The sequence below is a fragment of the Ictalurus furcatus genome, chromosome 3 (genome assembly GCF_023375685.1).
Source record: "Ictalurus furcatus strain D&B chromosome 3, Billie_1.0, whole genome shotgun sequence".
Lineage (NCBI taxonomy): Eukaryota > Metazoa > Chordata > Actinopteri > Siluriformes > Ictaluridae > Ictalurus > Ictalurus furcatus.
The window spans coordinates 9460560-9487373 of record NC_071257.1 but is presented as its reverse complement, the minus strand read 5'-3'; the positions used below and the strand labels follow the sequence as shown (position 1 = coordinate 9487373).

The 26814-nt window shown below is 39.1% G+C and overlaps 1 protein-coding gene across 4 annotated transcripts in view; it reads left to right on the top strand.

Moving 5' to 3' along the window:
- Nucleotides 1-26814, top strand: part of arid4b (AT-rich interaction domain 4B) — a 165957-nt gene that overhangs the window by 61657 nt on the left and 77486 nt on the right. For 3 of the 4 annotated variants that reach the window (XM_053620693.1, XM_053620692.1, XM_053620691.1), the window contains exons 9-12: nucleotides 8539-8832; nucleotides 9296-9375; nucleotides 17015-17091; nucleotides 18540-18688. In XM_053620693.1, coding sequence (XP_053476668.1) covers nucleotides 8539-8832; nucleotides 9296-9375; nucleotides 17015-17091; nucleotides 18540-18688 — 600 coding nt within the window. The remainder of the gene's footprint in view (nucleotides 1-8538; nucleotides 8833-9295; nucleotides 9376-17014; nucleotides 17092-18539; nucleotides 18689-26814) is intronic. The other variant, XM_053620694.1, reaches the window with a different exon arrangement.

Genomic DNA, 26814 nt, shown 5'->3' with positions numbered 1-26814 from the left:
AAAAATGAGTACACCCCTCACATTTTTGTAAATATTTGATTATATCTTTTCATGTGACAACACTGAAGAAATGACACTTTGCTACAATGTAAAGTAGTGAGTGTACAGCTTGTATAACAGTGTAAATTTGCTTTCCACTCAAAATAACTCAACACACAGCCATTAATGTCTAAACCGCTGGCAACAAAAGTGAGTACACCCCAAGTGAAAATGTCCAAATTGGGCCGAATTAGCCATTTTCCCTCCCCGGTGTCATGTGACTTGTTAGTGTTACAAGTTCTCGGGTGTGAATGGGGAGCAGGTGTGTTAAATTTGGTGTCATCGCTCTCACACTCCCTCATACTGGTCACTGGAATTTCAACATGGCACCTCATGGCAAAGAACTCTCTGAGGATCTTGCTCTACATAAAGATGGCCTAGACTATAAGAAGATTGCCAAGACCCTGACATTGAGCTGCAACACGGTGGCCGAGACCATACAGCGGTTTAAAAGGACAGGTTCCACTCAGAACAGGCCTCGCCATGGTCGACCAAAGAAGTTGAGTGCACGTGCTCAACGTCATATCCAGAGGTTGTCTTTGGGAAATAGACGTATGAGTGCTGCCAGCATTGCTGCAGAGGTTGAAGGGGTGGGGGGTCAGCCTGTCAGTGCTCAGACCATACGCTGCACACTGCATCAAATTGGTCTGCATGGCTGTCGTCCCAGAAGGAAGCAAACATTCTAAAGATGATTCACAAGAAAGCCCGCAAACAGTTTGCTAAAGACAAGCAGACTAAGGACATGGATTACTGGAACCATGTCCTGTGGTCTGATGAGACCAAGATAAACTTATTTGGTTCAGATGGTATCAAGCATGTGTGACGGCAACCAGGTGAGGAGTACAAAGACAAGTGTGTCTTGCCTACAGTCAAGCATGGTGGGGGGAGTGTCATGGTCTGGGGCTGCATGACTGCTGCCAGCACTGGGGAACTACAGTTCATTGACGGAACCATGAATGCCAACATGTACTGTGACATACTGAAGCAGAGCATGATCCCCTCCCTTCGGAGACTGGGCCGCAGGGCAGTATTCCAGCAGGATAATGACCCCAAACACACCTCCAAGACGACCACTGCCTTGCTAAAGAAGCTGTGGGTGAAGGTGATGGACTAAACCCTATTGAGCATCTGTGGGGCATCCTCAAAAGGAAGGTGGAGGAGCACAAGGTTTCTTACATCCACCAGCTCTGTGATGTCGTCATGGAGGAGTGGAAGAGGACTCCAGTGGCAACCTATGAAGCTCTGGTGAACTCCATGCCCAAGAGGGTTAAGGGAGTGCTGGAAAATAATGGTGGCCACACAAAATATTGACAATTTGGGCCCAATTTGGACATTTTCACTTAGGGGTGTACTCACTTTTGTTGCCAGCAGTTTAGACATTAATGGCTGTGTGTTGAGTTATTTTGAGTGGACAGCAAATTTACACTTTTATACAAGCTGTACACTCACTACTTTACATTGTAGCAAAGTGTCATTTCTTCAGTGTTGTCACATGAAAAGATATTATCAAATATTTACAAAAATGTGAGGGGTGTACTCACTTTTGTGAGATACTGTATGTATGTGTGTGTGTGTATATATATATATATATATATATATATATATATATATATATATATATATATATATATATATAGGAGAGGCACGTGATTCCAGAATCCACCTTTCATAACTATTAAGTATATATTTTATTTATTTATTTATACTTTTAAAGTTTTAAGGAAAGGTTTTCTGGAACAGTCAAACATTTGCCAGTACACCATGATGGGGGAGGTAAATATAAAGTCACAGTTTCGGAATTGCATAGTTTATTGATTATTGGGGTAGATTAAAAAATTCAATACCTACTACTTAAAAAAAAAACAAGCACCTGAACAGTCAAGCAACACTGTAGCTTCAACAGTCAGGGTGTTTTATATTTAGATGAAGACTGTCGGCAAGAAGGCCACTGTCAAAAAGACCATCGGCATGTTTGTCAAAAAAGGGACTTCATACAAATAAAAGCCATACCCATACCTAGTGGTATGCAGGGATCACTCCTGAACTTAATGAGTTTGATGGAGGGCTTTTTTTAAGAATGTGTGTGTCTTAATAATGATGCATTGTGATTATGTGATATCTGAAGCACTCAGTTTTGTTAAGCAACAGGATAGAATACAAACAGATGGTATCAACATTGACATACAGGCCAGTTCTATATTTTTCGTTATACATTGCAGACATTTGGGTTTGAGATCCAAACATGAATATGAGACGATAGATCAGAATTTCAGCTTTCATGTCCTCATTTACATCTAGATGTTGCCGATAGATGTTTAGTGCTGCCCAGGTGTGCCTTGTTAAATTGGTTGTTTAAACAATAAATAGCTCTGAACATTTTAGCCTTCAGTTTCACCTGTGAAGACTGCATTTGTTGTTAAAAAGGATAAGCCACCATGAAAATCAGAGAACTGTATGGGAGAAAAGCAAGCCATTTTTAATCTGAGAAAAGAGGGAAAATCTATTTCAGCTTTCATGTCCTCATATTTACATCTAGATGTTGCTGGTAGATGTTTCGTGCTGCCCAGGTGTGCCCTGTTAAATTGATTGTTTAAACAATGAATAGCTCTGAACATTTTAGCCTTCAGTTTCACCTGTGAAGACTGCATTTGTTGTTAAAAAGGATAAGCCACCATGAAAATCAGAGAACTGTATGGGAGAAAAGCAAGCCATTTTGAATCTGAGAAAAGAGGGAAAAATCTATCACAGCCATTGCACAAGCATTGAGCATAGCCAATATAACAATTTGGATTATTATAAGAAAGAAAGCACTGGTGTACTAGACATTCAATTCAATTTAATTCAGTTTTATTTGTATAGCACTTTTAACAATCAACATTATCCCAAAGCAGCTTTAAAGAATATATAAATTCAGAATATAGATTTTAAATGTATGAATTTGTCCCTAATGAGCAAGCCAGAGGTGATGGTGGCAAGGAAAAACTCCCTGAGTTGATATGAGGAAGAAACCTTGAGAGGAACCAGACTTAAAAGGGAACCCATCCTCATCTGGGTGACAACGGATAGAACAATTATAAATAAATCCCTTCTATAAATGTGCTAATATTACATGGTCAAATAGTTCAGTTGTGTAACCAGGAAAATTCATTACAGTTTTCACATGAAGTCTCTTTTGTTGAACTTCTCCACTATTTACTTATGGAGACTTGAGTACAAAACTGTTTATGGCAATTGCAGTGTTAAGGCTATAATAGCAATTGTAGTCCTAGCCATCATCAGTTGAAAGCCATCTTTATGGTTTTTAAGTTATCGGCGACAGCATCCAAACATCCCAGTTCACCACAACACTCTATGTCTGTGGGCCCTCTGGATCTTCTCCTTTACCTAAGAAAAAAAAACTATTCACAAAAGCTTGACTAAACACATATGTTTTCAACCTGGACTTAAACATTGAGACTGTGTCTGAGTCCCGAACACAATTTGGAAGGCTGTTCCATAACCGTGGGGCTATGTAAGAGAAAGCTCTTCCCTCTGCTATAGCTTTCACTAATCGACATACCAACAAATAGCCTGCACCATTTGATCTTAGTAGGCATGGCGGATCATAAAAGACCAAAAGTTCACTCAGGTACTGTGGTGCGAGACCATTCAGTGCTTTATAGGTCAGTAGTAGTATTTTATAATCAGTGTGAAATAGGACTGGGAGCCAATGCAGTGTGGATAAGATAGGTGTGATGTGGTCATATCTTCTGGTTCTAGTAAAGACTTTGGCAGCCGTATTCTGGACTAACTGGAGGTTGTTTATGCACCTCCAGGAACATCCAGACAGTAAGGCATAACAATAATCCAGCCTAGAAGTGATGAAAGCATGAACTAATTTATCTGCACATTATATTTCTTATCTTAGCAATATTTCTGAGATGAAAGAAGGCTATCCTAGTAATATTATCTACAAGAGCGTCAAATGAAAGACTGGAGTCAATAATCACACCAAGGTCTTTTACTGCTACACATGATGAAACAGAAAGTCCATCCAGAGTTACTATGTAATCAGTAAGTTTAGTTCTAGCTGCACATGGTCCTAATAGAAGTACTTCTGTCTTGTCAGAATTTACTAAAAGGAAGTCAATACGCATCTAATGTCTAATGTCCTTTACACATTCCTCAACTTTATTAAGCTGGTGTCTGTCATATGGCTTTGCTGAAACATACAGCTGTGTATCATCAGCTGTGTATCATAACAATGGAAGCTATTCCATGTTTACGAATAATTTGATCCAGAGATAGCATATATAATGTATAAGGCAGTGGGCCTAACACAGAACCTTGTGAAACACCAAACCTTACCTCAGTATGCACAGAGAAGTCTCCATTTACATCTACGAACTGATAGCGATCAGTCAAATAAGACCTGAGCCAGGATAGGGCTGTTCCTTAATGCCAACGACATTTTCTAGTCTATCAAGGAGAATAGTATGATCAATGGTATCAAAACTGCACTAAGGTCAACAACACAAGCAAGGAGACAACCCTAATCAGAGGCTGGTAGTAGGGCATTTACCACTTTAACCAGTGCTGTCTCTTTCGTATGATGAGGCCTAAATCCTGACTGATACATTTCATGAATGTTATTCCTATGTAGGTGCGAGCATAGCTGCTGTGCTACAACCTTCTGTAATATCTTGGAGATAAAGGGGAGATTTGATATTGACCTATAGCTGGACAATTGAGAGGGGTAGAGGTCAGGTTTTTTTAATCAGGGGTTTGATAACTGCTAGTTTAAATGATTTAGGTACATAGCCAGTGCTAAGGGAAGAATTTATTATTTTTAGAAGGGGTTTATTTACTTCTGGAATAATATGTTTGAAGAACGATGTAGGTAAGGGATCTAGTATACAAGTTGATTTTGATGAAGAAATTAGTGAAATTAGTTTGGTCTCTCTAAGGGGAATAAAACATTCTAATCGTTGATCTGATATTGCTATATTATTATCTACAATATTAGTTATAAGACTGTCTGGTTTTAAATTAATAATCTTAATTTTTTATCTAATATTTTCAATTTTGCTGAGACTATGTGCTATGCTGCAAGAAATGAGAGCAGCACCTTCCAGAGTGGGATGATACCGTCCAGCCCTAACAGGCCTGCCTTGCCCTCAAAACTACTGCAATTATCTATAAAGCCCACATTGTTTTCAGAGCACCACCTGGACATCCAGCAGTTCAGCAACCATAACCTGCTGTAAGCTACATCGCCATGCCACATTGGGATGGGGCCAGAGCATATTACTGCATCGGATATCGCATTCCTTAATTTACACACCTCTACAAAGAAAGTTACTCTTAGTAACTTCTGACTGATGAATGCATACATCGTTAGCTCCTACATGAATAACTATCTTTGAAAACCTATGTTTTCCTAAGACCCTAAGATTACCTTCTATGTCCGGTGCCCTGGCTCCACCTAACTAAGCTGCTGGAGCTCCTAAAGGCCTAGCTAATGTCACGTGCCTTAAGATAGAGTCTCCTATAAGCAGAGCTCTTTCAGGTTTCTCAGTGGGTGCTTCACTGAGGAGAGCAAACCTGTTGGACAAGTGAAGTGGAGAGAAGCGGTGCTCCTGTGGGTGAGCCTTATCGTTAGCTTTGGCTTTGCGATTATGCCGCAGAGTTATCACCCACTTGCCCCGCTGTGAGGGCTCTAATGCCAGAGTTTGGGGATTGCTATCTCTGCCTGAGGCATCCAGACTTTCCCCTACAGATACTACACTGCTCCCACTCTCATTATCCTTCTCTAGAATCTGGATGCGCATTTCTAATGCTGTAATCTTCTCTGTCAAAGAGCTAACTAATACACTTAGGACAAATAAAGCTATTACTAACGACGAAGGAAGAATGACTAAACATCCTGCACTCAACATAGTGAACAAGCTGAATGTTTGCCATATTGGGTGTTTAATGTACCTTAGTCGAAGATAAGTTGATATTGTTTAGACCAGTGGTTTCCAAACTTTTCCAGGGCAAGGCCCCCCAAGTGACATTAACATTTGACCGAGGCCCCCCTTTTGCAAGGTGTCTTTAAAACACATTAAAAATACACACTTCTGAATATATCCCCCTTTTTTATTAATAATTACATATTTACATTACATTAGGAATTGATTCTCTGTGTGTGTGGTTGTCTGAGAGTGCGAAAGTGAAAACATACTAGTGGGAGGGATGGGCTTGGTGGCTCCAACACAGTTTGTCAAGCCTGGGCTTTATTTCTGTCAGCACCATACGCATGTCATTGTCCACATGTAGACATGCTCTGTGTTTTGTTTTAAGTATTTTTAAAGTGGAAAAGCCAGACTTACACAGGTAAGTTGTTGCAAAAGGGAGAAGGCATTTCAGAGCCCTCTCAGCCAGGGCAGGATGGTCTTTTCTCACATGCAGCCAGTAGTTAGAAAGGGAAACAGACTCAAATTTCATTTTTAAATCACATGAATTTGTCATGTCAATCAGTTCCTCCTGTGCCTTTAAATCGAGACTTGCACCTACACCAGAAGCAAAGGGGTTCCTAACCCAGTTTAGATGTGTGTTTTCAAGGTCAGGGAAATAGTCTGTGAAATATCCCTGTAGGTGGGACTGGATCAGTGGAGAGATGGTACCCAACTCATAAGATGATAGGAGCTCTTGGTGAAGTAATGGAAACATTTCTGTAATTCCCTCTTGGAGCTTGTTTGACCATAGCACTATCTTCTTCTAAAAAGCACGCACTTTGTCTTGCACATGCAATAAGTAGGTGTCACGCCCTTGCATGCTTTGATTCAGTACATTTAGATGGTGGAAAATATCTGACATGTATGCAAGTTTACGAGTCCAGGCTGCATTTGTAAAACAGTTTGCCAGCTGATGCTTTTCACATGAGAGGAACTCCGCAATCTCCCCCCTAAGTTCATATACACAGTTCAAAACCGCCCCCCGTGATAACCAATGCATGTTGGAATGAAGCAGCAATCCATCAAAACAGGCACCCATCTCGTTGCAAAGCAGAGTGAACAGTCTGTGTTTCATGGGACGGGCTTTGATGTAATTCACAACTTGTATAACGTCTTGTAATACCTGGTTAAGCTCGTCATCAATCCTCTTCGTGACGAGAGCCTCACGGTGTAGCATACAGTGTGTGGCAACTGCATTCGGGGCTTTCAGTTTGATACGAGCGGTCACTCCACTACTCTTCCCAGTCATGGCTGCGGTCCCGTCCGAACACACCCCCACACAACGAGACCAGTCAAGTCCATTAGATTCTATGTACTCATCCAAAACTTGAAAATATCTCTCCCAGTGGTTCTACCTTCAATGGCTTTGCAAAATAGTATTTCTTCAACAAAACATTCCTGGGAAATGAACCTGATGTACACAAGCAGTTGAGCAGCATTAGATACATCCGTGCTCTCATCCAGCTGAAGAGCTAAATATTTGCTGGTTCTCACCTGCTCCAAAAGTTGAGCGGACACATCTTCAGCCATTTCACCAATCCGTCGGCTTACGGAATTATCAGAAAGTGGTACTGCATCGATTTTCCGAGCAGCATCATCACCAAGCAGTTCTCTTACAATGTCTTTGGTAGCTGATAAAATCAGATCTTTTCCAATTGTGTGTGGCTTCTTGGCACGAGCTATGTGGTATGTATAACGCCAAAAACGATGCCTTCACTGCCCTTTCGGGGACAGTAGCTTGCTGCAGGAATATGGTCGACTGTCTAGCCAAATTCTCTTCTTTTCGTTTGAAAAAGTCTACTGTCTTTTCGGCCTCTGTTGGGTGCTTTTGTTTCAAATAACGCTGAAGTTTAGAAGGCTTTAAACATTCGTTGGAGAGAATCTCCAGGCAGAGAACGCATTTCTGGGCACTCATTGCCATTCTTATGTGCTACAGTAAATCCATACTTTATGTATGCAGCCTCATACTTGTGAATTTTATTTGGCCATGAGGTCTTCCTTTTTTGTGCAGCTGAGCTTGGGTCAGCTGGGCTGTTGGTCTTGTCGTCAGGGCTTTTTCTTTTTAAAGGCTTGTCCATTTCTTCTGAGGTCGCTGGTAGCAGTTGCTGGTAATATATATATATATATATATATATATATATATATATATATATATACATGTATATGTGTGTGTGTGTATGTGTATATATATATATATATATATATATATATATATATTTCACACCAAATTGTTGAGGCCCCCGGGTGCCCCCTGGCGGCCCCCAAGCCACTGATTTAGACAGATCTGATGGGATGGAGTCTACTTGCTACCTTTAGTCTAAAAAACAAAAGACAAAAGCGTTCTTCGAAAAAACTTAAATATGGCAGAAGGGAAAGTGAAACTACAAGAAATGAGAACGCAAAATTGACATGGAACAGGTTGGCCAAAAACAACAGTTTTGGGATTGATGATGTAACTCATGATGGTAGCAGTAGAATAAATTCAGAAGTGTACACAAACAATCTGTCTTCCAATTTACAGAGAAATGCATCCAGTCTTATTGGGAGGAACTTCATCTTGCAGCAAGACAATGACCCAAAAAGCACTGTCAACACAACAAAAGACTTCATCAAGGGGAAAAAGTGGAATGATTTAGATTGGCCAATTCAATCAATAGACCTTAACCCAGTTGAGCATACATTCCACCCCCTGAAGAGAAGACTGAAGGGAGAAACCTCCCAAAACAAACAACAACTGAAAGAAGCTGCAGTACAAGCCTGTACAAGTTTGGTGATGTCAGTGGATCACCGGCTTGATGCAGTTATTGCGAGCAAGGTATATGCAACTAAATATTAAGTGTTATTTACTTTAATTTATTTTAAGACTATCTGTTCCTATACTTTTGTTCACCTAAGAAGTTTGGTGGTCTACCACCAACGGTGCCAAGTTGTTTAACACATCTAGATATGAATAACAGGAAATGAAAGCTGAAGTTCTGATCTGTTGTTGCATATTCTTGTCTCATCTTTTGATCTCAAATGCAAATGTCTTCAATGTATAGCAAAAGCAATAGAATTGGTCTTGCTGTTCAAGTACTTTCAGAGGGGACTGTATTCATTCATTTTACTGATTCAAGTAAAGGCTTTTATGTAAAGTTCAGAAACTGACCTTTTGAAATTTTGGATTATTTCACAAAAGTGAAGATGGAAATATAGATTATTAAAATTTCAGCGAATTTTGAATTCTTCTTTTTTATTGCTTTCCTCATTGTTTCTTTCTGTTCTTTTTATCATTAAAGGTTATCTCTCCAGATTGTCATGAGGATGTCGTGATGAAAAAAGACAGCGTGTTTGTCCGCTCCTTCAAGGATGGGAAGTTGTGAGTAGCATTAAGTGTTTTTTTTTTTTTTTTTTTTATATAGTATTTCATCACCTTTAGAAATTAAAGAAAGTTCAAACATAAATACAGTCATGTGTTGGTGTCCTTTGGATGCTGTCTAGACAATGGAACTGTTGCTGCTTTCAAGTTTTTGTAGGTTTGTGCATATGAGTTTGAGGTGGTAATTATGATGTGTGTGTTCAAGTGGTTTTGGTTGGGGAAAAATGGACAGTGTGTTATAATGTATCCAATAAGACTTAAAGGCAGCATGTGAGCAACGTTGGCATATCTTAATCAAACTGAAATTATTGGAACACACTTCATTTGGGAATGCTGAAATTGATAATAAGTTGTATCTTGCTCTGTTGGCATGTTTTATTAGCTCAAATATTTGGTCCTCGATGTTTGGTGGGTTTGCTGTGGTGAAAGGAGAAAAAAGACATTTTGATCTAAAGCTACAGTGTAGAGTTTGGTCAAAAAAAATAAAAACAAACAAAAACTTGATTATTGAGTCAGATGATGATCCTGAGATGCTGGGAGTCACCTTGACAATCTTGGTAATAGAAATTCACAGTTAGAGTATTGGGTTGGAATTGGCAGGAGCTTTATACGTATATGTCGTACCCCAGCTCAGACACTTCAAATGTCATCACAGCCCAACTTTAAGCATGAAGGATGTCTGACATGTTGACAGATGTGCACCTGTTAGGAGAGAGAGAATGAGGTTGTGTTCACAGTTGTGGTGGTGGTTTTTTTTTTCTGGAGTTGGGCTGTGTGAGCCCAAATTTTGGTCCAGTTCGTGAAGTGTGAACGCTGTTTTTGAGCCCTGGAGAAGTTCAAAGAACCAATATATGGTTCTCTTGAAAATGGTTGTCGGAGGTTTGCTTACACTGAAGCATTATGCAGTCTACCTTCAGGTGTGATCGCTATCCATGTCTGACAGTGAATAACGTAAATGGTTCAACTCGTTATGTAACTTCAACTTTCTTGTTGGTGGGGAAAGGGTTATTATGGTTATTCGTATATAAAACCAGACTTTATAGGACTGGAGCACCATGAGTACCATGAATACTGGATCATGACTTGTGCTGACCTGCATGGCTCAAATTACTCTCAATTGTTTATATAGTCAGGCTTATAAATATTTGGAAATTGACCAATTTATTGTTATTTTAGCTGTCTACTGCAGTATATTGCAGGTGAAATTAAATAATGCATATGCCCTCTGAGTTCTGACTTTCAGCTTCAATTTGAGGGTGAATTACATCCAGATGGTGTAGGAATTACAGCACTTTTTACATACCAAAAGTTAAGTAGGTAACACTGGTCCCACCATGCTTCACAGATTATGTGATATGCTTCGGATCATGAGTAGTTCCTTCCCTTCTCTATACTCTTCTCTACCCATCATTCTAGTACAAGTTGATCTTTGTTTCATCTGTCCATAGAATGTTTTTCCAGAACTGTATGGGTTTTGTTTTTTTTTTTAGATGTATTTCGGCAAAGTTTAGTCTTACCAGTTACCAGCTTACCAGTGGGTTACATCCTGTGGTAAACCATCTGGTGATGCCTTCTCTTGATTGCTGACTTGTTGACACAGGTACACCTACCTCCCAGAAGGTGTTTTGTGTTTTTGATCTGGCCAAATCTTGTAAGGGGGTTTTTCATCACCAAGGGAAAATGTTAGGGCTCTAAAATAGTAATCCCGAGAGGCTGAATGTTGCTTTTTCAGGCTTGACTAGATCACTTTATTCATCCCAGAGGGAAATTCAACTATTACCGCAGCATAAAGAGTTAGAAGTGTAATAAAAGTGATTTAATATTATACAAATGAAACAAATAAATAAGAAAATGTGTGTGTGTGTCTATAATATATATATATATATATATATATATATATATATATATATCCAGGGCAACAAAAGGCTTGAAAAGTAAGTGTTACTAAAAAGAAACAGCTGGAAGAACATTTTGCAAATAATTAGGTTAATTGGCAACAGGTCAGTAACATGATTGGGTACAAAAAGTGTATCTTAGAGAGGCAGAGTCTCTTAGAAGTAAAGATGGGATGGAATCTGGATGGAAGCATATGTTTCTCTAAAACCTATACAGTGGGGGAAATAAGTATTGAACGTGTCAACATTTTTTTCAGTAAATATATTTCCAATGAGATTATTCACATGAAAGTTTAACCAGACATCATTATTAACTCAAGAAACATTTAAGTCCATAAATAAAGTTATGTGTAATAAAGTGGAATGACACAGGAAAAAGTATTGAACACGCTAAGAAAAAGCAGTTCTCCAAGGCAAGGTATGGTACCAGCTGAAATCCATAAGTAGTTAGAAAGTAATTATACCTCCTATCTGTACAAATTAATATCAGCTGGGTTTGTAAATTGATGGTCTATAAAAAGGCTTTCCGTTACCAAGGTGTCACACAAGAAACATCTCATGATGGGTAAAAGCACAGAGCTCTCCCAAGACCTTCGCAACCTTATTGTTGCGAAACATATTGATGGAATCAGATACAGATGTATTTCAAAACTTCTGAATCTTCCAGTAAGCACCATTGGGGCCATTATCAGCAAGTGGAAGTAACATCACTCCGTCATCAACTGGTCATGCAAGCCTCGCAAGATTTCTGACCAGGGAGTCAGAAGAGTAGTCCAAGAGCCAAAGACCACTCAGAAAGAGCTATAGAAACACTTGGAGGCAGCAGGTACCATCGTCACCTCTATGCACTGCTCAGCCCCCGCAAGACTCCATTACTAAAGAAAAGGCATGTCGAAGCTCGTTTAAAATTAGCTACAACTCATTTGGACAAGTCTATGAAATACTGGGAGAGTGTAGTCTGGTCAGATGAGAGCAAAATTTAACATTTTGGCTGTCATACCACACACCATGTTTGGAGAAGAAATGGCACTGCACATCACCCTTAAAACACTATACCAACAGTGAAGTTTGGAGGTGGAAGCGTCATAGTGTGGGGCTGTTTTTCATCACTGGCAGACTTCATATAATTGAAGGAACGATGAATGGAGCCCTTTACAGGGAGATTCTTGAGAAGAATCCGCTGCCATCCATCAGGATGATGAAGTTGAGATGTGGGTGGACTTTCCAGCAGGACAGCAATCCAAAGCATACAGCAAAGGATACTCTCAATTTGTTTGAGAGAAAGAAAATCAAGGTGTTAGAATGGCCCAGTCAATCAACTGACTTGAATCCAATTGTACAAGATTTAAAAACAGTATGTTTAGAAGAATGGGCCAAAATCACACCTGAATACTGTGGCCGATTAATTTCTTCATACAGGAAGCTGTCATTACAAACAAAGGCTTCTCCACTAAGTATTAAATACATTTCAGTTAGTGTGTTCAATACCTTTCTGCTTTATTACACATACCTTCTTTTATGGACTTTAATGGTTGGATTTCTTTATATGTGTGGATTTCTTGAGTTAATACCAAAGTCTGGTGAAAATTTAATGTGAATAACCTCATTGGAAATATATTTACTGAAAAAATTTTTCATGCATTCAATACTTATTTCCTCCACTGTATATACCTTTCATGGCACCTTTATGGTGCCTTTGTGCACCCCCATACCATCAGAGATGCAGGCTTTTGAATTGACACTGATAAAAAGCCAGATGGTCCCTCTCCTCTTTAGTCCTCTTTAGTTTAAAGGACACATTGTCCATGGTTTCCAAAAAGAAATTAAAATTTCGATTCATCTGCCCACAGAACTTTCCACTTTATCTCAGTACATTTTTATTGAGCTTTGGCCCAGAGAAGACGGTGGCGTTTCTGGATCACGTTCACATATGGCTTCTTCTTTGCATGATAGAGCTTTAACCAGCATTTGTGGAATGTACGGTGAACTGTGTTCACAGACAATGAGTTCTGGAGGTGTTTCTAAGCCCATGCAGTGATTTCCATTAAAGACTCATGCCTGTTTTTAATGCAGTGCTGATGATGAGCTGTTGTACAGTGTTATCAAAGTTGGTACAAACGACCTCCTGTACCGCTCCTTTCTACAGCCGAACTGAATGAGTCTTCTACTAAAGGAGCTCTTCTGTTTAACTAGTATGTCATGGAGGGGATGCTATTCATTGTCCAGAATGGTTGTGTGTTTTTTGAGTGCCCTCTTTTCCACCACTACCTTGAAACTGTCCAGATAGCAACCCAAGATTGAGCCAAACTTCTTATTCAGTTTGTTGAGTTTTTTTTGCATCTCCAGCTCTAATGCTGCCTCCTCAGCATACTTATGCCAAGAAGGACCTCAGCTTCCTCAGAAAGTACAGTCTGTTCATCCCTTTCTTGTACACAGCTTCCAGTTGTTTCTTGTACACAGCCTCCAGTTGACCTTCTAGTCCAGCGTGTTGTCAGCTTGTTGTCAACCTGCTCAATGTCCTGACCCATGATGGCAATGGGGCTGGTTGTGATCCAACAAAGTTGTTGACCAGAGCTGGATAAAAGTATAAAAACAATAGGTATCAAAGGATTCAAGGACACCATTTACAAGCAGAGAAAAACAACATTAAGGGAAAGAACAGACAGATACATATTGTCATGTGAAAGCAAACATTTGATCATCTTTGAAACAGCGCCTATTAATGAAGTTGATATACTTGAACAAAGCCACTAGGAAAAATAGTGAAAATTTTTTCAATAATTTATTCAACAGAAATATCAATAGATATTATATGATATATAAGTGTGATACTATGATATTCTGCTGTGGAAAACCTAAGTGCACCTTTGGTCTCAGAATCTAGTATTACCACTTTAACAGAAATAACTTCTTGCAGGCATTTTGCATAATTGTCCACCAGGCTTGCTGGAAATTTTGACCACGTTGTTTGAGGGTTTTCTTGCATGTACTGCCTATTTCAAATCCCCACACAACGTTTCATTGGGATTCAAATCTGGGCTTTGACTTGGCCATTCCATAACCCTCCATTTCTTCTTTTTGAACCATTCCTTGGTGGATTTTCTTAGGATCATTATCCTGTTGAAAGGTCCACTTTCAGCTCAACTTCAATTTTCGGACAGATGGCCTCACATTATCTTCAAGCACTCTTTATGATGCAGAATTCATAGTTGAATTAATCAATTTAAGCTGTCCAGTCCCTAAGGCAGCGAAGCAATCCCAAACCATAACATTTCCACCACCGTGCTTCACAGTTGGTATGACGTGCTTCTCCTGTCTTTGGTCTGTGCCAAACATGTCTTCTGTTACTGTGGCCAAACAACTCTAACTGTGATTCATCTGTCCAGATCACATTATTCCAAAAGGCCTGGCCTTTACCTATATGTACATTGGCAAAATGTGGTCTTGCAGAGGATTTTTCCTGGCACGCCTCCCATGCATGTCAAATTTGTGCAATCTAGTTCTGATTGTAGAAGCATGCACTTTGACACCAACAGTTGCAAGACTTACTAGCAGATCTTGTGAGAATTGGAGACTTCTTTTTGCATCAGACAGTCTGCTCTTGGGCTGAATTTGCCGGGATGGCCAGTCCTGGACAAATTGGCAGTTTGTTCAAATCTGTGCCATTTGTAGATTACAGTGGAATGATGTATTTCAAATAATTTGGAGATCTTTTTAAATCCCTTGCCAGACTCATAGTCATCCACAACCTTTTTTTCTGAAGGCCTTACAGAACTCTTTAGATCTTGGCATGATGACACCACACACCTCAATAGCAAAGGGAACAACAGACACTTGATGTGTGAGGTTCAAATAAGACAGGTTCCTCCTGCATTCCCTAAGTATGTTCTAATCTCTGGCACCCAATCTTGAACACCTGATTCTAATTTTATGGATTTGAAGGTGTGATAAGTGTAGAGGCATACTTACTTTTTCAGTGTGAATGATTTTTTTTTTTCTCATTTAATATGTGATAATTACTACAAAATGTCCATTTTACATGCTCAAAGAGGATCAAATGTTTGCTTGTCCAAATATGTCAAAAACAAATATAAGCCTACAATTTCCATGCGGTGTACTTATTTTTTCACATGATTGTATACAGTGCCCTCCACAATTATTGTCACCCTTTGTAAATTTGAGCAAAGAAGGCGGTGAAAGTTGTTCTTTATTGTTTAAACTTTTGATCCTTTGTTCAAAAAATTCACAAACATACTCTGCTCTCATTGATATAAAACAATTGCAGACAAAACACAGGTGTATAAAAAAAAAATCTGTTAAATATAGGTGTGCAACAATTATTGGCACCCCTATGAATTCATACGAGAAAAATATATTTGAAGTATATTCCCACTGATATTTTATATTTTTTTGAGGTAACACAGACCAAATTCCCTTAGTCATTCATAACAATGGGTAAGACTAAGCAATATCGCTGACCTGTGCAGTAAAAGGTTGTTGAGCTTCACAAAATGGGAAGTGGCTATAAGAAAATAGTGCAAGCATTGAAAATGCCCATTTCCACTATTAGGGCAATAATTAAGACTTTCCAGTCCACTGGAAATGTTATGAATCAACCTGGAATTCGACGCATGTCTATATTGGCTGAATGCACTATGAAGAGGATGGTTTGAGTAGCCAAAAATCTTCAAGGATCACAGCTGGAGAATTGCAGACGTTAGTTACGTCTTGGGGTCAGAAAATCTCCAAAACTACAATCCGAATTCACCTACATCACCACAAGTTGTTTGGAAGGGTTTCAAGAAAAAAGCCTCTACTCTCATCCAAAAATAAACTCAAGCGTCTTCAGTTTGCCAGACACTACTGGAACTTAAAATGTGCTTGAGTTCTATGGTCAGATGAAACCAGGTGGTTTTGGTGCACACAGAGAGATAGCCATATGGAAAAGTACCTCATGCCCACGGCTATATATATGTTGGTGACTCTTTAATGTTGTGGGAATGCTTTTCTGCCAGAGGACCTGGACATTTTGTTAGGATACATGGCATCATGGGCTATCAAATATCACCAGATATTAAATGAAAACCTGACTGCCTATGCCAGAAAGCTTAAAATGGGCCGTGGTTGGATCTTCCAGCAGGACAATGATCCAAAACATGCATCAAAATCAACACAAAAATGGTTTACTGACCATAAAATCATGGTCCTTCCATGGCCATCCTAGTCCTCTGACTTGAAACCCATAAAAAACCTGTGGGGTGAACTGAAGAGGAGAGTCCACCACATGGACCTCGAAATTTGAAGGATCTGGAGAGATTCTATATGGAGGAATGGTCTCAGATCCCTTGCCATGTATTCTCAAACCTCATCGGGCATTATAGGAGAAGACTCAGAGCTGTTATCTTGACAAAGGGAGGTAGCACAAAGTACTGAAAAGGGTGCCTGGAAACCCCTGGCCTAAGGTTTACATGAGGACACATGATTATACACTTTTGCTTTAGTAAATCTGTTCATTATTAAAATCATCAATAATTGTTACTGTTTATGTTCAAGTATCAGTGATTGTGTAATAGTAGCACAGTGTTTGTGGCTTTACAGAGATAGCAACTTTCAGAGCTGTCACTCTGAGGAGCTAGGAGGACCAGAATAACTTCAGAATGGAGCTCTATTTGTAGAGCTATCTATCTGTAGGAGATAAAAATAATTTTGTTATTGTGTTAAAATATAGTGTTTTTGTTTTTCAGTCACATGGTTCTGCGAAAAGACATTAAGGAACTTGATGGCGAAATGGATCCAAAAGCAGAAGCCAGCCTCAAGCCAGGTGAGCATCTACATTGGTCACATAGTTACCCTTCACACTGACACAGTGCTAGTGTGTGAATTCAGGGAACCAGTGGATGTTTTTCACAGTTGGATTCTAATTTCCACTGTTGTGAGAGGAGAACTGGGGGTTTTCTGAGGCATGGAACAACAGCTGTTGCTTTTTGCTGTTTATTTCAAATAATGAGCTGCTCATGCTAATAATGCAACAATTTATATTAGTGATGTAGGTCCTATCAATGTGTGTACATATGACGGTGTATAGCTACTTATTTCAGAGCATGATAAAGATGTCCAAAATGGCACCAGCACTGACTCACTGAAAAAGGGCTATGTACTGCCTCTGTGAGCTGGCATTGTTTTCAAAGGTTTGACAAAAAATGACATTTGGAAGATAAATGTGTGGTGGGCTGAGAAAACCCATTGCATGGTCCTTTTTTTTATTATTATTATTTTTTTTTTTTTAACATTTTCTTCTATGTAGAGACTAGAAACTTTAGTTACCTTCCTTAAACTATGAACCACATCAACCACAATAATTAGCTAAAATATTCATACAGTCATGGGAAAAGGAAAGTACACCCTCTTTCAATTCTTTTTTAAGCTTTTTGTTTGTTTGTTTTTATTGATCAGGGCCTAAATAACAATTTTGTGGTCCTAACCAACTTCTGTAAACAAACTGCTAACCTCCAGTGAAGACAAAAACAAAACATATTTCAAGATGTAGTCATTTTTTCCCCCCAAAAGGTAAACCAACATTCAGAAACCAGGTGGGGAAAAATAAATACAAATATAATTCAGTAACATATAGAACCATCTTTAGCAATAGTAACATGAAGTCTGTTTATCAGTCTCTCACATCGACATTTTGTCCCACTCTTCTTTACAACATTGCTTCAGTTCATTGATATTTTTGCACAGCTCTCTTAAGATCCCACCAAGGCATCTCAATGGGTTGAGTTCTGTGTAATTATATTTTTCCTATGACTTTATATTCATGTTTCAGCTACTATGAATTTAGATTCACTAGGGCCTAATTATCTCATTCTCATGGCTTGTAGATTTACATCTCCAGGGGAACAACTACAGCCCTTCCCTTTTGTCTTGACACATCAGGTCATGTGTTCATAATTTTGTAAGGCCTTCTTTTTGAAACTGATGAAATGAATAGTATCATACAGTAGTTGCTTTCAGACAGGAAAGACTGAATTTCTCCAAGCCAAACTGCTATAAATTTTTTAATGGTGCTAACCAATATTTAAAGAAATTATAGATCTAGGTTGCAATCAGTTAGTCAGGTCATTCGTAGTGTGTTCAATGCTGAAATATTTCTTTATTTTGTTCATTATGGTATTGCTGATATGGACAGTTTCTGAAATAGTGTGACCTAACTTGGTGGTGTTCACTGATCCTGTAATCTTGTACATGTGTGTGCATTGGTTTAATCAGTGCTGAATGCAGCATGGGATTTCCAGTGCAATGGTACTGTGCCTAGTGCATGGAGGACTGAGATAAAGGATGAAAGTTCCAGCAGTGATGAAAACGATGAGGAGGAAGAAGAGGTGCAGGAGGATGGTGGCAGCAGTGAGGAAGAAGAGGTAAGAACATTCAAATAACCAAGGACATCCGGTGTAGTCTTATACCATATCCATAATAGTACACACACACACACACACACACACACACACACATATATATATGGTGCTCTAAAAAAGTATTTGCCCCATCCTGATTTCTTCTGTTTTTGTGTATATCCCATACAAAATAGTTTTAGATCTTCAAATGAAATAAATTACAAAATTCCTCCAGTAGCACAATGACTACTCAGTCATTGTGCTTCTGGAGGAATTTTCGAAGGTCGGCCACTTCTGGGAAGGCTCACTACTGTGCCGAATTTTTCCATTTGGAGATAACCGCTAAGGCTTGTATCTAAGGCTTGTAGGTCCTTAGATGTTGTCCTTGGCACTTTTTGGACTTCCTGGATAAGTATCCAGGAAGTCCCAAAAGTGCCAAGGACAACATCTAAGGACCTACAGGCCTCTCTTGCAATAAAAGTCACTGTTCATAACTCCACTATCAGAAAGACATTGGGCAAAAATGGCATCCATGAAAGAGTGGCGAAGAGAAAACCACTGCTAACCCAGAAAACCATTAAGGCTTGTCTGAATTTTGCCAAAACACACCTTGATGATCCTCAAACCTTTTGGGAGAATGTTCTCATCTCCAGTTAATGGAAGTGTTTGGTTGCTGTTATTGCTGCTAAAGGTGGCACAACCAGATTTTATGTTGTGGCACCTTTTAAATTAGTTTTTCACATGGTGATAGGTGGGGGGGGTTTTTTCTTCAATAAAAAATAAAAATAAATAAAAACTGTATTGTGTGTTTACTCAGGTTGCCTTTGTTTTATGTTGTATTTCATAAATATACATAAATACATTTTATGAGTAGTCATTGTGCTCCTGGAGGAATTTTGCAAGGTCGGCCACTTCTGGGAAGGTTCACTACTGTGCCGAATTTTCCCATTTGGAGATAACAGCTCTTACTTTAAAGTTCAGTATCCCATCACCAGTCTTTGAAAGTTTAAGATTGCACCAATACCACTAGCCCCCCTCTTTTCCTCTTACCACTGACCCCATTTTGAATGACGTTTCATAGATTTGGGGAATTAGTAACTATGGGGTAACTACTACATTTTCACACAGGCCCAGTTGGTATTGGCTAACTTTTTTGCTTCAATAAATAACACTTATCATTTAAAAACTGTACCTTTTTTTAATTTATTTATTTATTTATTTTTTATTTCAGCTCAAACTAACAATCTCCAGTTTCATTTCTACTGAACATTTCCGCTGAACATTTCCGCTGAACATTTCTGCTGAACATTTCTAGTGAACATTTCTGCTGATCATTTCTGCTGAACATTTCTACTGAACATTTCTGCTGAACATGTCTGCTGAACATTTCCGCTGAACATTTCCGCTGATCATTTCTGCTGAATATTTTTGCTGAACATTTCTACTGAACATTTCTACTGAACATTTCTGCTGAACATTTCTACTGAACATTTCTGCTGAACATTTCTTCCCCCCCCCAAATATTTTATTGAGAAGAAAAACAAACCGACTAACACACAGCAACAGTCATTCACAGTTTTTTTCTTTTTATACTAACAAAGGAAAACAAAATTAAAAAGTACAAACACCGAAAACAACCCCCCCCCCCCCCCCCCGGCTCATCATGGCTAACCAATAACTATCACTAGTTATATAGATATTGTAAAACCCAACAACAGGCACAAAAATTTAAGTGAGAAGTGTCTGTAACTCCATAAAATATGCAATAAAGGGTTGCCATTTATAAAAAAAAAACTTGTAAGTACAACCCCTCATCGCATACCTTATTTTCTCGAGTTTAAAAAAAAACATCACGTCCACTGGGAGATAGATGGATATTTAGCAGACTTCCAATGCAACAGTAGGGAACATCTTGCTATAAGGGATGTGAAAGCGATAACATCCTTTTGTATCGAGCTCAATGGAACTGAGGCATCAGGAATCCCAAATACAGCAATCAATGGGCAAGGTTTTAAATCTACCCTGAGAATAGTGGACATGATGGTAAAAAAAAACCAGACCAAAAACCATGGAGATCAGGGCAGAAGAAAAACATCGCATTAAGATCTTCTCCCTTGTTTAAAGGAATAGTTCGACGCGGTGTAGAATACAAATTGTCGCTATATGCTGATGATTTGTTATTGTATGTAACCAATCCTATTGCCTCTATGCTTGCTGTCTTGGGTGTTGTGGAGACCTTCTGTGTTGTATCTGGTTATAAATTAAATTTGGACAAAAGCGACTGTTTTCCCGTCAATACTGCAGCATTTTCTGTTCAACAGTCAAATCTACCTTTTCGATTTAGTCAGTCAGGGTTTAAATACCTAGGTATCAACGTGACACGTTCTTTATCTAATCTTTTATCAGCTAATTTCACTCCCCTTGTCTCAAAGGTTAAATCCAACATTCAGAGTTGGGGTAACCTCCCCCTTTCTCTAATTGGCAGGAGCAATGTCGTCAAAATGAATATATTACCGAAGTTTCTTTTCTTGTTCCAGCAAGTTCCTCTTTTTCTGCCAAAATCATTCTTCGATTCATTGGATAAGATAATTAGTACTTTTATTTGGGGTGGGAAGCCACCAAGGGTTCGTAAATCTTTATTGCAGAGATGTAGATTTAGTGGAGGACTTGCATTACCCAATTTTCAATTCTATTACTGGGCTGTGCACATCCATAAACTTTGTTACTGGGTTAAATCTCCTGGATCTTCTTGGTGTAAATTGGAACTATCTTCTTGTAGGGAATCCTCTTTACCTGCTTTACTTTATTCCTCTCTACCTACAAAACTCTCCCTATATATTGATAATCAAGTTGTCCTCAACACACTTAAGACTTGGTATCAATTTAGACGGCGCTTTAAATTTGTAGGTGCATCCTCTTTGGGTCCTTTAGACAACAACCATCTATTTCCTCCATCGTGTTTGGACTCCACATTTTCAGTGTGGTATGACAAGGGCATTAAACAAGTTAGAAATCTATATGCCAATGGTGTCTTTGATAGCTTTGCCAATCTGTCATCTACTTATGACCTCCGTGTGACGTATTTCTTTCGTTATATTCAAATTCGGAATTTCGTTTCTAGATGTTTTCCTGATTTCCCCTCTGCGCCTCCTGAACAGGCTTGGGAAAGCTTGTTTTCAAACAATCCACATCAGAGAGGAATGATTTCTACGATTTATGATTTTATTCTGGCACTAGGTAGTGAGGCGAGCACCAAAATTAGGAATGCGTGGGAAATGGAGTTAGGAGTACAGATAAGTGAGGAGTGTTGGGAACATGCTATAGGGAGGGTACAGTCTACCACTTCTTGTGCTTGTCTTGGACTTATCCAGTTCAAAGTTTTACACAGAGTCCATCTGTCCAAGTCGAGACTTTCTGTAATATATCCGGACGTAGAGGACAAGTGTGATAAATGCCATAGCTTTCCCTGTCATCTTGGCCATAAAAACTGTATTTTGTGTTTACTCAGGTTGCCTTTGTTTGATCTTATATTTTGGTTTAAGTTCTGAAACAAGTTAGTATGAGATGTACACAAAAACCAGAAGAAATCAGGATGTAGCAAATACTTATCTTAGTGTGTGTGTGTGTGTGTGTGTGTGTGTGTCTGTGTGTATATATATATATATATATATATATATATATATATATATATATATATATATATATATATATATATATATATATACATATACACACACATACACACACACCGATCAGCCATAACATTAAAACCATTGACCGGTGATTTGAATAACATTGATTATCTTACAATGGCAGCTTTCCAGGGGAAGCTACTTTGAAACTGTAGTTTTTCAAGCTACTCATAGTTTGAAGTAGTTACGCTACAGTCAATCTACCCTTTTAAAAAAGTAGTTAGCTACACTACAAGTTACTAACAAAAAGTAGCTAACTACATTGAAACTACTTAAATGGGCAACATTTTTAGTGTGTCATGATTGTAATTCAGCTTATGAATGACTGTGTAAATTAAACACAATTTAAGAATAATTCAGAATAATTATGAATTTATAATCTATGCTACTTATCGATTTATATTATTGGACAAAAAATTTAACAATTGGTTGCACTACATATCGCTATTGGTTTGAAAAAGTAACTTGTTACTGGAAAAGCTACACTATTTTTAAAGTAATTAAATTAATTAGTAATTAAAGTAAACTAATATTTTGAGATACTGGATTTTTGATTTCCATGAGCTGTAAGCCATAATCATCAAGATTAAAACAAAAAAAGGCTTGAAATATTTCACTTTATGTGTAGTGAATCTAGAATATATGAAATTTCCACTTTTTAAATTAAATTACTGAAAAAAATGAACTTTTCCACAATATTCAAATTTTTTGAGATACACCTGTAAAAGTAGAGACGTTACTAACTTAACTACATTTTTCAGTAGCATGACCATAGCTCCGCTACTTTAAATGGGTGCCCAAGGCTCATTGATGTTCATGGGGTACGAATTCTGTAGCACAAATTGCTGAAAAAGTTAAGACTAGCTTTGATAGAATGGTCTCAGAACACACAGTACATTGCAGCTTCACCTTCAGAGGTTTTGTGGAGTCCGTGCCTTGATGGGTCAGAGCTGTTTTGGTGGCACAAGGGGGACCTACACAATATTAGGCAAGTGGTATATATGTGTGTCTTGATGTTGTTGGGATGTCTTGGCTGACACGTCTTTTCAACATTACGTGGAGGTTGGGAACAGTACCTCTGGATTGGTAGACTGGGGTGGTGGCCCCTATTTTTAAAAAGGGGGACTGGAGGGTGTGTTCCAACTTTAGGGGGATTACAGTCCTCAACATGCCTGGGGAAAGTCTACGCCAAGGTACTGGAGAGGAGGGGCCAGACATTAGTCGGATTTTGGACTCAGGAGGAGCAATGCGGATCCTGTCCTGGCCATGGAACCATGGACCACCTCTTTACACTCAAAAGGATCATGGAGGGTTCATGGGAGTTTGCCCAACCAGTCTACATGTGTTTTGTGGACTTAGAGAAGGCATATGACCGTGTCCCTCTCAGGATCCTGCTGCAGGTGCTTAGTGGTCGATGTGGTCATGATGTGGTCATGTTGGTGTCATTGAGCAGTGACCTCCAGCATGCTCTGGGGCAGTTTGTAGCTCAGTGTGAAGCAGCCGGGATGAGGGTGAGCACTTCCAAGTCTGAGGCCATGGTTCTCAGCTGGAAATGGGTGGGTTGTTACTTTCAGGTCAGAAATGAAATACTGCCTCAAGCAGAGGTGTTTAAATATCTCGGGTCTTGTTCACAAGTGAGGGTAGAGTGGAGCAGGAAATTAATAGATGGATTGGTGCAGGGTCAGCAGTTATGTGGAGATATGTTGTGGTGAAGAGAGCTGAGCCGAAACACAGATTTACCGGCCAATCTACGTCCCAACCCTCACGTATGATCACGAGCTTTGGGTAGTGACCTGAAAGGATGAGGTCGCCGATATAAGCGGCGGAAATGAGCTTCCTTTGCAGGGTGGCTGGGCTCAGTCTTTGAGGTCCAGTAAGGAGCTCAGACATTCGGAGGGAAGTTCAAAGTAGAGTCGCTGCTCCTCTGCATTGAAAGGAGCCAGTTGAGGTGGTTCAGGCATCTGGCTAGGATGCCACATGGATGCCTCCCTGTGGAGGTGTTTTGTCCATGTCCAATGGGGAGAAGACCCCGGGACAGACCAAGGACTAGATGGAGAGATTATATCTCTCGCCTGGCCTGGGAAGCCTGGGAAGCCAGTGGAGGAGGTGGCTAGGGAGAGGGAGATCTGGGCATCTCTGCTTAGACTGTTACCCCTGCAACCCTGACCCGGGTAAGTGGAAGAAAATGGAGGGATGGATGGATGGAGATATATCTCAGAGTTTCTGGTAGCCGGTAAATATTGGTTTTGACTGTTAGAAATCCTAAATGTCCGAAAAAGTATGTTTCCAACTGTACACCTAAATAAAGCAATTTCTTTTTCACATGCTTCTCCTGTAAAGTGTACTCTGATTGGCTCACATTAAAAGAGCCTTGCGTAGCCGCCGTCAGGAGAAGAAGGTCACCAGGCTAGACTGGACACATTTGATTTTACTTTGGCAGCAGAGCGCTTCTTTGCCATGAACAATTGCAGAAAACTGTCATAAAAATAATGAGAAACAACGTAGCATGGGAAATTATAGGCCTAAGATTTTCATTATTATATTTCTTTTGAAACTATAAATGTGTAAAATATATGTGCCAAACTGCAGTTTAACGTTTTGCTGTGCCTTGTTTTTGTTTTGAATGTTTGTTTTATTAGACTCTAATTCCATGACTGCCATTTGTTATTTTATTATTAATAGTGTGGAAAAGAAATGTAATAAATAAACTTTTTATCTTTCATTTGACATTTTTGTGTTGTGTTATTATTATATCACTGTAACACTTCTGGGTTGGGTTGGGAATGAGGATGTGGGAGGCAGTCTGAGGACAAGGCAAAAGGTCTTTTTATTCTCTCTATTTTTACTTAAGCTTTTCAGCACGTCTGTGTGCTGATCCAGCTCTCTCTCACTCTCTCATTACGGGAGGCACTGAAAGCACAAACAGTAAACTTGGGCTAATCCAACACAGGTTCGACCCACCTCCTCTCCGTCCACAGCTTACACTTGACCACGCCCCCGCCGCCACAATCACATGTACTATGCATAGTCCAAAATGATAGAATGCAAAATAAACACCTCAATGAGATGACCGGACTTTTGTGTGTCTGTTATTTATATTTTATATATATATATATATATATATATATATATATATATATATATGTGTGTGTGTGTGTGTGTGTGTGTGTATGTATGTGTGTGTGTGTGTGTGTGTGTGTTTCAGTTGGCAACAATTATTTTAACCCTAACTGATGCTGATGTGTAGCTTCTCATTTCTTAAACAACCATATCAGAAGATGTATCCCATGGTCGTGGAAAAGATGTTACTGTGTTTCAGAAGGGGCAAATTATTTTCCTGTATCAAGCAAACAAAACTGTCCAATCTATTATTAAAACCTGGAAAAAACGGTGAACCGTCAAATTTGAGCAAGAAATGTTGTCAGAAAATGTTTAAAATCCTGAATGATCGCGATCGAAGATAACGCTTAAAACGCTTGGTGAAGGCACATTGTAAAACATTGACAGTAGTACTTATGGCAATGTTTAATAGTGAAAGTAAGACCATATCCACAAGCACAATTGGAAGAGATCGAACAGGATTGGGATTAAACAGCAGTGTGGTCTAATCAGTGTGAGGCTAATCAGATAAAAACAACTTTAATTTGCTTGGGAGCATAAAGCTTGGACTGTGGAGCAATGGGAAAAGGATATGTGGTCTGATGAGTCCAGATTTACCCTATTCCAAAGCGATGAGTGCATCAGGGTAAGAAGGGAAGCACATGAAGCAATGCACCGATCATGCATAGTGCCTACTGTACAAGGCTCTGGAGGAAGTGTTATGATCTGGGGTTCCTTCAGTTGGTCAGGTCTAGGCTCAGCAACATTATGAAATGAATAGTGGCAATAAAATGAAGTCAGCTGAAGTCACCTGAAATGTACTGAATGACCAGGTTATCCCAGCAATAGATTTTTTTCTTCCCTGATGGCACAGACATGTTCCAGGGTGACAATACCAAGATTCATTGGGCTCAAATTGTGAAAGAGTGGTTAAGGGAGCATGAGGAATCATTTTCACACATGAATTGGCCACCACAGTGTCCTGACCTTAACCCCATTGAAAGTCTTTGGGATGTGCTGAAGAAAACATTATGGAGTGGTTCAACTCTCCTGTCCTCAATACAAGATCTCATCCAAAAATGAATGCAACTCTGGATGGAAATAAATTTTGCCAGGTTGCAAGGTTGTTGAAACAATGCCATGATGAATATGCACTGTAATCAAAGCTAAAGGTCGTGCAGTGAAATTTTAGAGTGCAAATTTTGTTTTTATTGTGGTTTTAATGGTATGGCTGATCACTGTGCATATACACACATTCATTCTTTAAGTAAAGTTAATTCATTCGTGCTAAATCCCAAGATCCCAAGACCACACATTCTGACATTTAAACGCATATCATTTTTAAATGGTTTACTTCTC